Raw genomic sequence first — 14,856 nt, 5'->3', positions numbered from 1 at the left:
CTGAAATAAGTTCTTTTACAGTAAATATATTTAAGAAAAAACATGTTTTCGACATAGAATATCAAGCCACACATTATAGAATGAACATATATGCATTATAGAATACAAATCACACGTTGTTAAATACATTTTTTATTTCAAAGAATACAAATAAATAAAAAATAAATTTTGTATATAATAAAGTACCAAAGTATATGTTAAAGAGTACACTCACATGTATGTTCATTATATAATAAAAAGATAAACAAACCTATGCTTCAAAATTGTCGGATACAAAGCATGCTATGTGAAAACAAACAAGCATTTCCATATTATTGACTAACATATGTGTTTCAGAATAAAAACATCTATAAGGTATATAATACAAAACCTATACGTTATAAAAGGAAAAAACGCTTGTTCTGACATTATTGAATACAAAACGTATTTATCATAAAATTTCTAATTTCCTCCGCATTTCCTTTGGTTGATCCATTAGAGGTGCCCAGTTATCATGTTTGTTTTTACCCTAAAATAAGTCCCAGCTTCAGGTCAAAGCGACACCAGCTTCATGTCACAAGGACAAAGTATACAACAACTAAACCACATCAGTTCAAAATGCCAGACAGCGTCAAAACAAACGAGCAAATAAATAGCAGAGAGTCAAGACTAAAGAGTATTATGACTCAAAGTCTGCGAAATAACGTAACAGTAGAAAGCATCATAAGAAGACAGCCTCAACGTACAAGCAAGTAAATCACCAACTATATATACCACAAGATAACGCTGTCAGTCATGATACAATGGCAACCCATAGGTCATATAAGGTTATGAGTACAATCGCACACCATTTAAATAAAATCATCTCCGGAAGTGGATCGGGCAAATAAACAGTAATCGTAGTCATGAATCAATTGGCTATTTCATTGTATCATTTGAAAGTCGATGTATTATGTGTATTAATGTAGCTGTTGTTTCTATGTCAGTACCCTGCAATACTTGGATTTGAATTTATTCACAATGACGGGTGTTGTATGGAACATTTGGTCTTTTTCTCCTTGCACTTTTTTTTGCAAAAGGCTCTTTAATTATTTCCCCTTTGTTCATATGTGACCTTAGTTTTATGATTTTAAATTCGAACTTCGATTATGTTGACATTTCGGTATACTCTTTGACTGTCCTCAAAATGAGTAGATCAAATAATGTTACAAACTGAAGATAACTTCTTTATCACTTTATTACATCCGCAATCTGGGACACATAATTTGCCGAGAACAATTCAAACGAAACGCAAAAATACATGTGTACACCTTACTTACACATAACTGATTGATATGGTACGGGATGCTATATTTGATATCAATTTATGATGTCTGGCCTTGTTATCTTTGCTAGTCCAGGTAGATAACAATGTTTATACGTATACGTGTCACAACGTTTTAAAGCTACATAGTCGGTGAAACTATATAAAATGTTTATCTTGTTCCATGTCTTTAAACTAGAAATACTGTACATAATGTAAAACCAGCCTATTCTTATTGAATTAGTATCCAATTGGGTTTACTTGATTCTTCACAACACTAGTAACATTGGTATAAAGATGCTGCAAAATGGAAATTGGTAATTCACAATATTGAGCAGATGTCCTTAAACATAATATTTTAAGATAAGTGAATAAAATAAGATTGTGTGCGTATATATAGTATGATATATAGTAGGTATGTAAGGACGAGAAATCATTGAACTTGCAGGATGAGAGACATAACGGTATTGTGTTAGTATACTGACAACAGAAATGCAGGCATGCCTTCTATAGATAGAACTAATGAGACAAGTAAATTATTAAAGACAGGTACACAATACAGGAGACGTGATGTCCAGCCACATAAAGGTAAGTATTAACTACCGTATAAATATACCTATAGGATGCACTGTATTACGTCATATCTGTGACTCGTAACAATAGTTAGACAGGTATGTTCAATGTTACTATACTGCAAGCAAAACAGTTTGTTGGTTTAACAGAACATTCGGTAATGATGTTACTTTAATGTTAACGATAACATATATATTGCGTAAAGCAACTTTCGGTAGTGATGTTACTTTAATGTTAACGATAACACATAGATGGCGTAACACAACGTTCGGTAGTGATGCTTCAATACTGTTAACGATAACAGATAGATGACGTAACACAACGTTCGGTATTGATGCTTCTATACTGTTAACGATAGCAGATATATGGCGTAAAACAACGTTCGCTAGCAATGTTACTTTAATGTTAACGATAACAGATAGATGACGTAACACAATGTTCGGTACTGATGTTTTTTTCATGTTTTTTTCAAGACAAGACAAACATATATGACATTGCTCATAAGTACATGATTGTTCATACATATTAAACAAAGGTGTCTATAAAGTATATCGTCATCATCCTTGCATAATGCTTAACATCATCATCTTCATCACCATCATCTGATATCATCCTCATCGTCATTATCAGACATCATCATCATATAAGAAATTATTCTTAACATTATCATCATTATCATCTGACATCATATGACATCATCAACATCATCATCATCATTTGTCATCATCTTCACAATCACCAGCATCCTTATATAAGTCTTAACATCATCCTCTCATCCTCATCCATATCATCAGACACCATCATATAAGATATTATTCCTAACATTATCATCATAATCATCTGACATCATATGACATCCTATGACATCATCAACATCATCATCATCAGCAGCAGCAGCAGCAGCAGCAGCATCATCATCATCATCATCATCCTCATCATCATCATCATCATCATCATCATCATCATCATCATCCCCATGCATCATTATATAAGATAGTATTCTTAATATTCTCATCTGACATCATGTTATCATCATCACCATTATCATCATCAGCCATCATTATCCTATGTCATCATTTTCATCCGATATTAACATATGTACATACATAAAGACATATACACTGAAACATTGATGCAACATCAAAAGGGGTTCTTGACAAATGTCTGACTCACTTAAAACGCTATCAGTTTCACGCGTCTCGCATCCATGGTTCCTCAGTTTCTGTCGACATGTCAAATATTGACGCTGTTATAGAGTCTACCGACTGTTGTCAGGTTCCCATACAATCAACAAATAGATTCACGCCTGGATTCTTCACAAAATGAGCAAAGAGAAAAGTTCGAATTATCTTCCAAAAATAACTCCCTCGTGGAGGGCAAGCGCGCATTATATTGTTTGCTTGCAAAGCTGTGTCATTCAAATAGATCATAAATACCATACAAAAACAGTTCAATGCTTAAATATATAAACCTATGACATCAAACACACGAGAGCAAAACCAGATAAACTGAACCAGAAAGAAAAAAAAGGAAAAAAAACACCAACAAAAACAACAACAAAAAACAAAACACATCGGAAGTGATGTTACTATACTGTTAACGATAACAGATAGATGACGAAACACAACGTTCGGCAGTGATGTTACTATACTGTAAAGAATAACAGTCTATTTGATATGATCAAATTTACTGAAATATTCCATAACCACATTATAACATGAAGTATTATGTCTTTGATTTCAATTATTTAATTCAAAGAACTAAAATTCCGTAATATGCAAATATTGATACTAGGAAAGTTGTTGCTATATGCATGTTATTGACTGGTAAAGAAACGGTTTGTATCCGTTTGCTTATATGAATGCAGCGAACGTATTTTCTAACTAAAATATGTATTCTACATTAATTACAGGATATGGCGCCCGACACACATTCACGATCCTGTCATTTATTGGATATTTCCATCTATATGCCCTTCGTTTTAACCTCAGCGTTGCCATAGTTGCCATGGCAAACTACACAGATACCAAATCCTACCAAAATTACACAGAAACCGGTGTGTGCCCAGGACCGGCTCTAAACAGCTCAAAAACAACAACCAATCAGGTACATTGTTTTATATATGCTAGCCAATCAGGGTGTTTGGTTCAAAGGGAAGGGTGTGAATAATAATTGAAATGACCCAAATATCATTGAAAAGTGTTCAGCCTGACTACCGTTTAGTTTTGCTATATATTTTATAAATGAATCACCATTTAGTGATTTTATGATATTTTGAAATAAAAACCAAACAAATGACGTAATAAATTAAGGACAGGTATTAACTCGATTAGTTCGATATGGTTCAAATATAACGAATGTCATTTAAATACGCAGATATCTAAAATTAAGTAGTCCGACTGACATGTTTTATATTTATATACGTATTTATGCAGCTACGTTGCCACTCAAATTATCAATATCGGCAGAAAATATGCATCGTTGAATATTTAAGAGTCAACGAGGGTTCTGATTAAATTTCTTTTCCAAACTATCATTAGCTTTTATAAAAAAGACTTTTAAAACTGATATCCAACTACATTCCTGTAAATCAGGAAAGTCTTGGTTTGGTAATTATTCTTACCTTTAAATTGTCCATGTGACGATAATCAGCAGCCAATAAAGCTTAAAACAGTTTAATTGTCATAAGAAGTATTATCAAATGAAAACTGTATACATCAAATTACTTCTTTGCATTGAATTTCTTGGGCCGTTTTCCCACAAGTGTCCCGATTTGGTTACTGGTTCGCTTTAGGTACAGTGACGGTAGGAAAAATACATTCAAGGAAAAATATTTTCATAGCGACCCTTGGAAATGTACAAAGAAATTAAGACCAGATCAAGCGTCTTCTGCGTATCTGTGTAAATCTAGGTCAAATTCAAGTAATATCACGTGACAACACAACAACAAGACACTCTAATGGACATCATTCAAAATATTGACCCTAATATTACACATAGAAATGATATGTTTCCTTACACGATCCTGCAGGCAGATTACAATAAAGTCAAACTTGACAAGAAGACCCTTGATTTTATATGTTTATAATAAAACCAGGTTTGGAAAGGGGTAGCTTTTTCTGAATATCGAAGACGCCGGCATCTGTGTAAATATCTAGGTCAAATTTTACAAATGCAACATGCTTAAAGTGATAACCTGGGTAGTGAACACGAAACAACAAGGCACCCTTATGGAATGAACGGGATCAAAACTTCGACATTGATATTGCATGAGTAAATCGCATATTTCAAGATAAGATCGTGATGGCAACCATATCTATTACCTGTAATCTTCATCAATTCACATATCGTGAAACCTCCTGTTGTAAGCTTGTCTCTCAGTAGTCAGAGATAATGATATTCGGATGGAGCATTTGTAAACCGACCTAATGCGAATATCTTAACACACATATATAGTATGTTCTCATTTGTCCAGGCTGTAGAATTTGACTGGGATGAGCGTACACAGGGACTTATTCTCAGCTCTTTTTTCTACGGCTACGTTGCCACACAAATACCGGGAGGTTACTTGGCTACAAAGTTTGGAGGGAAGCGTATTTTTGGATACTGCGTGTTGATCACTGCCATTCTGACCTTGGTGACTCCTGTTGTTGCAAGAGTTGGGACTTGGGCACTGATTATTATTAGGATTATTGAAGGATTGGCAGAGGTAGGTGTTACATTGTATTCCAGTTAAGGTCACAATGAGGTGACTTGAAGTCGACGTGTGTACAATTGTAGTTGATCAAGTAGCATTCCAAACTAAATACAGATTACATTTGTATTTGCAGAAGTAATTTGACCATTAAGAGAAGTATAAAACAATGAAATGTCGTATGTTGATAATGAACATAAACAAATATCTATCATATTTATGGATTCAAAGTATTGGCTAACCTATTACAGGTATTATTTAAACCCAACTTATTAGTATTTGTAATCAAGGGTATTTGTTACACAGTCTTAATGGAATAGTTTGTATTAATAAAATCAAAATATATTAATTTATATACAATTGAAAAGCTATGTTTATTTTTTTATTAAAGGGAATGACCTTTCCAGCTATTTCGGAAATGCAAGGCAAATGGACTCCAGAGATGGAACGAACTACTTTACCTATGATTGCAAGTTCTGGTAAAATCTCCAGAAATTGTTTATTTAGAAAAAAAATGCTGTTATGCTTAAATTGGAGATACAGGTAGAGGTACGCAGATAGATGCTAATCATCAGCATTAGTAATGAATGATAACTCGTGATTTGTGAATGTAACATTTAGAGGATATCTAATAGTTTCTTCAGTATATATTTCACGAGGTTGGCTAATATTTTGATATCTTTCACGAGTGCGCATATTTGGTATGTTTGATCAATACACTTGATATTACTAGTACTATTATGAGTTAAGTTCATTTTAACATATCATCACTTGCCATGACGTTGTCATGTCTTTAATAACGTTTCGAGACTAGCAGAATATAAATGACGCACTGGCAAATTTAAATGTAATCTAATCAGTTGATACTTTGGTATAACTAAATATGTCATGCATGACTTCAACACGAAATTACATTGCATTTAAAAGTCATCATCAATTAGTATTTTTACGTACATGTTATAGGCTCACGATATACTTTTGATTTGCTCATGTTGATACGACACAGGTGCTGCTTTTGGTAATGTTATTGTTCTGCCTGTCGCTGGGTACTTGTGCGACACCGACTTCCTTGGTGGATGGCCCTCCGTTTTCTACATATTTGGTATTGACATACTGTAAAAATGGAATTTCTCGTGTGTCGAAATGTTCGAAATGTGACTTTTTAACCTGGTACTGGCGCGACAAAATTCCAACAAAAACATGGCTCAGAGTTCTATGTATTCCGTTTATTTAAATCTAGGTTATGCACAAGAAAATTATTGCGTATAGATATATTTTCGCAAACTTACTCAATGTAAACAAACGAGAGTATCTCGATACTGTGAAAGTTTCAACTTTATCTGCAGTTGTAAACGATTGCTATTTCTTTTTTTGATCAAACCATTAATATCATTTTACATGCAAATATGTTTCTGATTTGTTTCCGAATACAACTAATTTCACAAATCCAAACAAAACATATACATTTTATAGGATAAAAAACATACAATGCGTGTTTCCCTTGGTGATTTATCATGTCCATTCTTCAAAATTGGTAAATATTTTCTAGAAAAATCTTATACGAATTTTAGAAATCTATTTCTATAACAAAAATGTTAATGGTTCTATTTAAGACCGCATTTATCTTTATTTCATTTTCCTTCTTATCTTTTAACGTAGGGGGATCAGCGATTATTTGGTTCTTATTTTGGCACTGTCTAATATTCGAAACACCGTCTGACCACACCCGGATCTCAGCGGTGGAGAGATTGTACATAGAAAGTACTGCATCGGTAAAGAGAGCAACGGTAAGATAACGATCAATCTGCATACACTTTAATTATGTCAACAAATGAATATATCTGAACAATGATAAAAGTAACATAAAATGATAATGGAAACAACAGTTAAAAATATGTTATCAAGAAATGAAAGTCTATGTAGCAGGTACATTCACCTTCTCTTTAAAAACCTTATTATGAGTCTGCTTGACATGGGCAGTTAAAAAACAATTGTTTCTATTCATTGTTTGCTTTTCAAATGATTGTATTGTCTGTTATTGATTTTAAACAACAATCAACCGATTTATTAGGTGTAGCATACTAGTAGACACAATATTCCTGATAACATGCTTTTGTTGAGTTTAGACGATGTTTTCTTCATAGTAATTACATAACATTTTCCTTAACTTACTCGGACCATTGGGTTTATTATTCATATGAAATGGTGTGGAACAAATACTGCCTAGATTAAATCAAGCTTAGGCGTTTTACAATATACACATATATAATCCATACATTCAATTTACACCATTAATGCAGTATAAAGGCTTCAACCAACTGACTATCAACTCTACTTATGTGTATGCCCCTTTTGCTAGCTGGATGTGTAAGTGTGTTGCGTTTTGCTGCAATGCGCCTCCAACAGTGACACCGTTGAAAACCCTGAACGAACGTTCTCATGTGATATCATTGATAGTTTTGCTTAATGAATTAAAACTCTATATTTTATTAATCTGCAACCTCTATGTTCCCATTTTCATACACATTGCTGCCAACATTTTTTTGCCTTTTTTTTACCAGGACTTCAAAGGTCATTTGTGTTTTGTTATCAACCTTATAAAATTGTGTGATTTAGTTTTGATCTGACTATTTTGGTAGTAAATGAACCCGACGTCATGGGCGTATATTAATTCGCCGTTTTAATAGGCTTACACGACTTTATAAATGCATTATAACTCCCATTGTGATTTATTTAGAAAAACAGCATGCAATGAATGTATTGCTTTTTTGGGTGTTTTCTGTTCTGTGATAAAGCAAGTTCATTGAATGTTGAATCGTTTTTAACATTTTATTTGTAGGCTTGTCCAACTCCATGGAAAGCAATTTTGACATCAACTGCTATGTGGGCTATAATTGTGACGAACTTCATGCAGGCCTGGGGAAGCTACATCACATATACGACACTGCCTACGTACATGAATAAAATACAAAAGTTTGATATTACTAAAGTAAATAGTCATGAGTATAACATAATTAAAAAACAACGGAAATATTTCATTAAGATTCGTTTCAAGGATATCCGGAATTAAATATTTTGAAATATCTGCATTAGGAAGCAGATTTAACTTTTGTTTAATACTTAATTATTGATTAATAAAGCATCGTCTGAATTTTATAAAACTCAACGGGCTTAAGGAATATATTTTATCGTTCTTCAGATAATATGGTGACACGGTAGTAAAAATGCCTGCATTTGCTTTAAGGATGTACTCTTCTGAGGTTTCAGTCACGTTCAAGTCTCGTTTTGATCTGGTGTAACGGGTTTTTGTAATATTTAACAAATTACGATTAAATTAATAAGCAAACACGCACCTGCAAAATACGTCAAAAAACTAGATGCCTGTTGTTTGCAGAACATTTTTTACAGAGATTTAAAAAAATTACCAATTCGACGGCCATTTTGAAAATGTGTATAAATGTGTATTTCTTGTGCTTCAAAAAAGGCCAAAATTTCACCTTTTTTGGCACTAGATTGATCACTTAAATTGTCTTTTTGTCGCCATTTTTAATGGTAGCAGGTTCATTTTTGCTGTACAACTTTATAACGTTCAATATGATAAAATTAATATGCAACAAACTGGAAAATTATACATTATTGATAATTTTTTTACGCATTTAGTGTGACTGAAGCACTTTTGATTTTTGACCCCGAAAAAAGTAAAAAATAACACAAATAATAATGGGACAAAATAAGAAGCACACTGACCCCCCATTTGTGTAGATGTTTTAGAAAGAGAAACACGTTTTCATTTAATTCATGAAATATTAAAAAAAGTTAAATACCAGAACTTTTTATATCAAGCTTTTAATCTGTAAAAAAATGGTAAAAAATGAGTATTTTTCATTAAAAAATAGGGGGTAGGGGTAACTAAAATCTGCTTTTTGAGTTAAAACAATAAGATTAAAAATTTACTTCCATAATTTAAAACAATTCTACAAACATTTATACATATCTGATAACATACTTGGAAGAAATTGTATGAATTTGTTCTGCAAGTGGTCAAATCCCAAAAAATCACCTTAAATCACCTATTGTGTTAAATTGGTATCTTTGACCGATCATAGCACAAAAACGAACACACCGACATATGGGGTTTTTTTTGCATTTTCTACTATGCCATTAACTCCTTTTTCCAAAAATCCATATAAGAAAAAAAGTTTAATACAGGAAATTTTTGACTTCTCAGAGGTGTACATCCTTAAGTTTATTAAATAATTGCTTTTCAAAATGAAGAAACCAAAGCTTTTCTTTTCTTCATTACTGACAATTTTACTTAATCCACAAACTAATGTCCTTTCCATGTACTGCTTTGCTCATTCCTATTTCATATACTATTGATGTCTTACTAACCTTCGTTTAAACTCTTTGGCGCAGTTTTTCACATCTTCATCAGCTAGCCAGCCGTTAATGCAGGTTTTTTTTAATGTTCATGCTCAATTTTCTAGGATGGATTATTGATGGCCCTACCTATGCTGATGTTTGTGTTTACCAACGTATTAGGGAGCTTGTTGGCGGATTTCCTGCGAAGAAAACGGTACCTGTCGACAGTCACTGTGCGTAAGCTGTTCAACACTTTAGGTATGAACGTACACATATCCAGCACACACGCTGGTATATACACACATAGGGCGATATTAGCAAGGTGTCATAGGATTAGTAGTTAGCGCCTGATAAGGCAGCTCCTCCGAATTGCTCAAAATTGGATTGATTAATGTATGTGCTTATGGTATTTATTGTATAAATTGTCTATTTATGTACTGTAAAGCGCTTAAGAGTGAATTATTCTAGCTTTATAGGGCGCTATATTAAACATTGTATAGTTATTTATTTATTTGTAGGAGTAAAATGTCATTACTATGTTTTACAAGATGCATATATTATAGTCGTTGTATTACTGTTTTGTACTTCCAGGTAGCGCATCATGACTCGATGAATATTTATTTTTTCTTGTTTTACATTTACTATTTACTAATTAAATACATAGTTACATGATCTGACATAATCCAAGCAAGTGTCACAATGAAGTCTTTATTCCGCCCTAAAATGCATGAGGAATTTCTTCCATTTTTATGAAAAGTTTACTCACGAAATAATACTTATTACAACAACTTACAATGGTACATGTATATAAGCCTCATATTCAGCACACTCTCTCACCTGAAATACTAAATAGTTTAACCCGACGTATCTCTCTTGCGACGACGGCTAAAAATACACACAAAAAACAATACAAACATTTTCATAAATGATAACTTCTTAACAGTTAGATATTTTGTTTTAAAAAAAAACACGAGTAGGACAGTTAACAAGTATTTGAATGAAAGTTCCTAGTCAATCGCAACAGGAGAAAATATATTACTGTCAATATTATTCGACTTCTATGATGATCTGCAACGATATACAGCTGGTGTATTCTACCCTGAACCGTCAGGGGCTTATATTGTAAGTCTTTCATATAATCTATTGTTTTTATCTGGATTTCAGGTCTGGTGCCTGCTGCACTTTGTTTACCATTTATATCTATGGCCGGATGTGAACATGTTTATATTGTCGCTCTCATCGTCGTTGGAAACGGAATGTTAGGATTTCTTGGGGCGTGGGTTACTATAAACCTTTTTGACATTGGATATAATTATTCAGGTTGGTTATACTCTAGTCTGTTGAAGTTTTATTTTGTTACCAATGTGACAAGGAGAGATGATTAATGGCTTATCCAAGCATTATTTATATAATACATACTAATGTTATATAATGACGCATTTTGATATTTAATACGTTGTAGAATATATGTACAGTAAGAGCATTTGCTATATGTGAACTTCGGTAAATTGAACAGATCCTGTATTTAGTTTCCCTTCGAATGCCGTTAAAAGTTATTCGATTACTTGTGGCAACGTAGGCCCGAGGACAAAAGAAATGACGCCACTGCGTCATCAAAAATAACGTCTCAAATATTTTTTTCGATAACAATGCAGACATTTCCTGCTGATTCTCAATAGATTTCTGTATTTTTCATCACTTTTTAGTACTAAGAATAAATTAGTAAAAGATTATTATGAAATATTCTCATGATCAATTTTATTGAGTAGTACTTTTATTTAGATTTACGGTTTTGATTTCCATTCATTAAAGTTTCCACTTTACCATTACTTATGAGGAGATATCTTACTTCCACTTGTGAACGCTTCAATTGTTGCGATACTAGCTTGTGTCTTGTGTTTGTTTACAGGTATATTGATGGGTTTAGCCAATTTTTCCTCAAATCTTCCTGGAGTTATGTCCCCTTATTTTGTTGGACTACTTACTAATAACAACGTAAGCGAATACGGACAGTTTTATCAATTATCATACTCACATACAAATCCAAATGATATTTTTTTTATTTGACATTTATTTAAAAATGGAGGGTGTTTCATGTTCAAACAATCAATTTAACTTTTAATATCAATGTATGTATCATATTTCTATTTGTGTTAGTTGCTGTATATTTGTTGAACATATTTAGTATGCTGCAATTTATTATGCATCAATATCATCGCTGAATTATATCAATTTATTAAAAAAAACACATTTAGTATGACAAGACATTTTTATATTATATTCAGTATGCTCCAATACAATTTGAATACTCTTATTCAGCATATATTTTTGAGATGCAACTACTTATGACAAATATACACTGTCTACCTTTAGCGCTTTCGTGTGTTCGACAATTTATACTGTTTAATCAAGCAGACACCATTGCTTCAAATCAAACAATAAAAAGTCTTAGCTAAAACAATTATTTATATATTTAAAAAAGCATTTGCATTTCATTGTGGTTGCATGTCAAATATATACTTCTTCCCACATATGACAGATATATGGGTGACGAATCTGCTACAAATTTCTTGTTATCAATTATTTTCATTGGTTAATTGAAACCACCAAAACATTTCTTCGTCAAACTTGATTGTTTTATAAATAAGTACATTTATGATTCAAATACATTTCACTCACGAATACATTCTTAATCAAATTGTTGACGGATTTTTTTAAAGAAAGAAATGGTTTCAATGTTTATTTCTTTACAACAGGAAACAATGAGTCGGTGGCAGACGATATTCTACGTGTCCATGGGTGCTTATATAATTGGGACCATCGTATTCTTGTTATTTGCGAAAGGTAAAGAAGAGTCCTGGAACGTGCAACCGGAAGAAACAACGGAACGTTACATCACAATCCAGCAATCTGCTGTGACAGACAATAATTCACCGAGAATAAAATATGCCGACACATACGGCTTTTAAACTTTTCAATTTCGACTCAGGAACCTTAGCAGAATGTTTCGTGGAATACATTACCTTTCTTTACAATAAGAATTATTTATCATTGACCTAGCGTGATATTGACGAAATGCAGAACAATCGGCTCCGGGTGAATGCAAACCCAAACCGTCGGCAAATTCAAGAAAAATGTAAACAAATACAGAAAACCCCAACCAGTTCAAGAAAAGGGAGTCAACACAGATCACGCGCAAAACGAACGCAACCTGAAATTCAGGAGCGGTTTAAATGGAAGATCTGATGTTAAAATAGCGACAGGGGACAGAAGAAAAAAACCCGATGAGGAATTTCTCAAACTACAGAGTTTGGAATGGAATTGTACAGTAGGACGCCAAAATAACTCAGTGAGACGGGCAGTGATGCATTTTTTAAGTGGTAAATCAGTTTTACTTATTCTATAGATTGAAGAAGCAAACTATTTATTATTGAGAGTGACTCTCGAACAGCAATGTCGATTGAAACTTGAACAGAGCGAGAAACTGGATGATCATTATTTTGTTTTGCATGTTTTAAAATGTTTTCTATGATCTGTTTGTTTTTGTCTTGATTTCTGTTTTGTTGTAAAAGATTTAAGTATTTAATTTATTATTGATTGGTTAGTTCTGTTCTGGCCTAGCTCGTGGTCCTTTGTTTGATATATTGGTATTTAACTTGACCATCAGAGCAATATAGCAGGCCTCGAATCAAACCAAATGTCTATACAGAAATAACAACTCAATAATATTTTAATAATATCGAACACTCTTCTTTCATGGACTTGTGGAAGAAATATTTAGACATATCAAGTGAATAAAACTAGATTAAATAGCAAATGAATTGATTCATTAAGCCAACAAACTTAGTTATAGCAATTATATAGCATTAGTCATTTCTAGCATTTCACATTTTCATAAAAAAGAAAGAGAAATGTGTGTAGCAATGATATAGCATAAGTCCTAATTAGCATATAGCATTTTGCATATAAAGGAAAGATAATTTTGTCCAACAATAATAAAGCAATAGTTCTTTCTAGCATGTAACATTCCGCACATAAAGGAAAGAGAATTTTGTGTAGCAATATTAAAGCATTAGTCCTATCTGGCATATAACATTTCGCACATAAAGGAACGATAATTAGATGTAACAATTATAAAGCATTAGTCATTACTGGTAGTCGGGGAAATACGACGTCCATTCAACAGAAAGGATTGTTATAACATATGAAAAACAGTTTGTTTCAAATAATTGTGAGCCGACAGAAATCACACACAAAGATGAAATTGAATTTCTTTTGTTCTTGAAAGTAAATATCAAGGCTAACGTGGTACCATTATTCTTGGAATATTTTTAACATGAATCATACAGGTCAATCTTATCTTCAATCAAATAGAAGATATTTTTTGGTTGAAAACGATAATTTAATCTTTAATATTGCAAAAGGAGAGGAACAGTTACCCTTACTCAAACTGGGGAATAGAACATCGCCTTTGTCAGATATTCGGTAAGGATATTAACATGGAATGGGCCATATCCCGACCCTATCCATATCTGCGAGGTTCCAACCCGGTCTAGCCTCGCTGTTTTTGTTACTCAGAACATTGTTGTTGGCTGTATTTTTTTCAATGTTATTTTTATTCCATTTCCTATGCAAAATAACAGCTTTTGGCAGTGATAAGGGGATCCTTAACACGCTTTATAGGACGGTACCTTTAACTAGTATATAATATGTTTATGCTATGGTTCTCCCAATAGCCTATCAAATAACAAATTTGCTGAATATGGCGTAACGATTTCCATTGTTGTATTGCCCGTGTTTTTCTGGTGATTCAAGTTGTGTATTACACTGCCCAAAAATATAAAAATTGAATAAATTACCAAAAATCATAGTATAATATTGAATTGAATTTCACTCGGACATTTTACTAAAAAAAACAAGATTAATACTGGTATCTTACTTTGTT

General features: G+C 32.8%; 1 protein-coding gene across 1 annotated transcript; it reads left to right on the top strand.

Moving 5' to 3' along the window:
- Positions 1-1,700: 1,700 nt before the first annotated feature.
- On the top strand, positions 1,701-13,251 carry LOC110454513 (sialin-like). Its single transcript, XM_021504046.1, has 11 exons — positions 1,701-1,870; positions 3,768-3,961; positions 5,331-5,564; positions 5,941-6,028; positions 6,556-6,651; positions 7,209-7,336; positions 8,389-8,538; positions 10,037-10,169; positions 11,076-11,231; positions 11,821-11,906; positions 12,668-13,251. Exons 1-11 carry the CDS (start codon positions 1,783-1,785, stop codon positions 12,878-12,880), a joined length of 1,566 nt encoding a protein of 521 aa, XP_021359721.1. The 5' UTR covers positions 1,701-1,782; the 3' UTR covers positions 12,881-13,251.
- Positions 13,252-14,856: the final 1,605 nt, after the last annotated feature.

The sequence above is a fragment of the Mizuhopecten yessoensis genome, unplaced genomic scaffold (assembly GCF_002113885.1).
Source record: "Mizuhopecten yessoensis strain PY_sf001 unplaced genomic scaffold, ASM211388v2 scaffold7903, whole genome shotgun sequence".
Classification (NCBI taxonomy): Eukaryota; Metazoa; Mollusca; class Bivalvia; order Pectinida; family Pectinidae; genus Mizuhopecten; species Mizuhopecten yessoensis.
Note: the sequence above shows the minus strand (reverse complement) of the source record. Positions and strands in the feature narration are given on the sequence as shown.

Excerpts from the sequence above, each read along its gene's own strand:
- LOC110454513 (XM_021504046.1), top strand. The coding sequence starts at position 1,783 with ATGCCTTCTATAGATAGAACTAATGAGACAAGTAAATTATTAAAGACA. Across the intron at positions 3,962-5,330 it reads CAAAAACAACAACCAATCAG|GCTGTAGAATTTGACTGGGA; the intron begins GTACATTGTTTT and ends TCATTTGTCCAG. Across the intron at positions 10,170-11,075 it reads TAAGCTGTTCAACACTTTAG|GTCTGGTGCCTGCTGCACTT; the intron begins GTATGAACGTAC and ends TCTGGATTTCAG.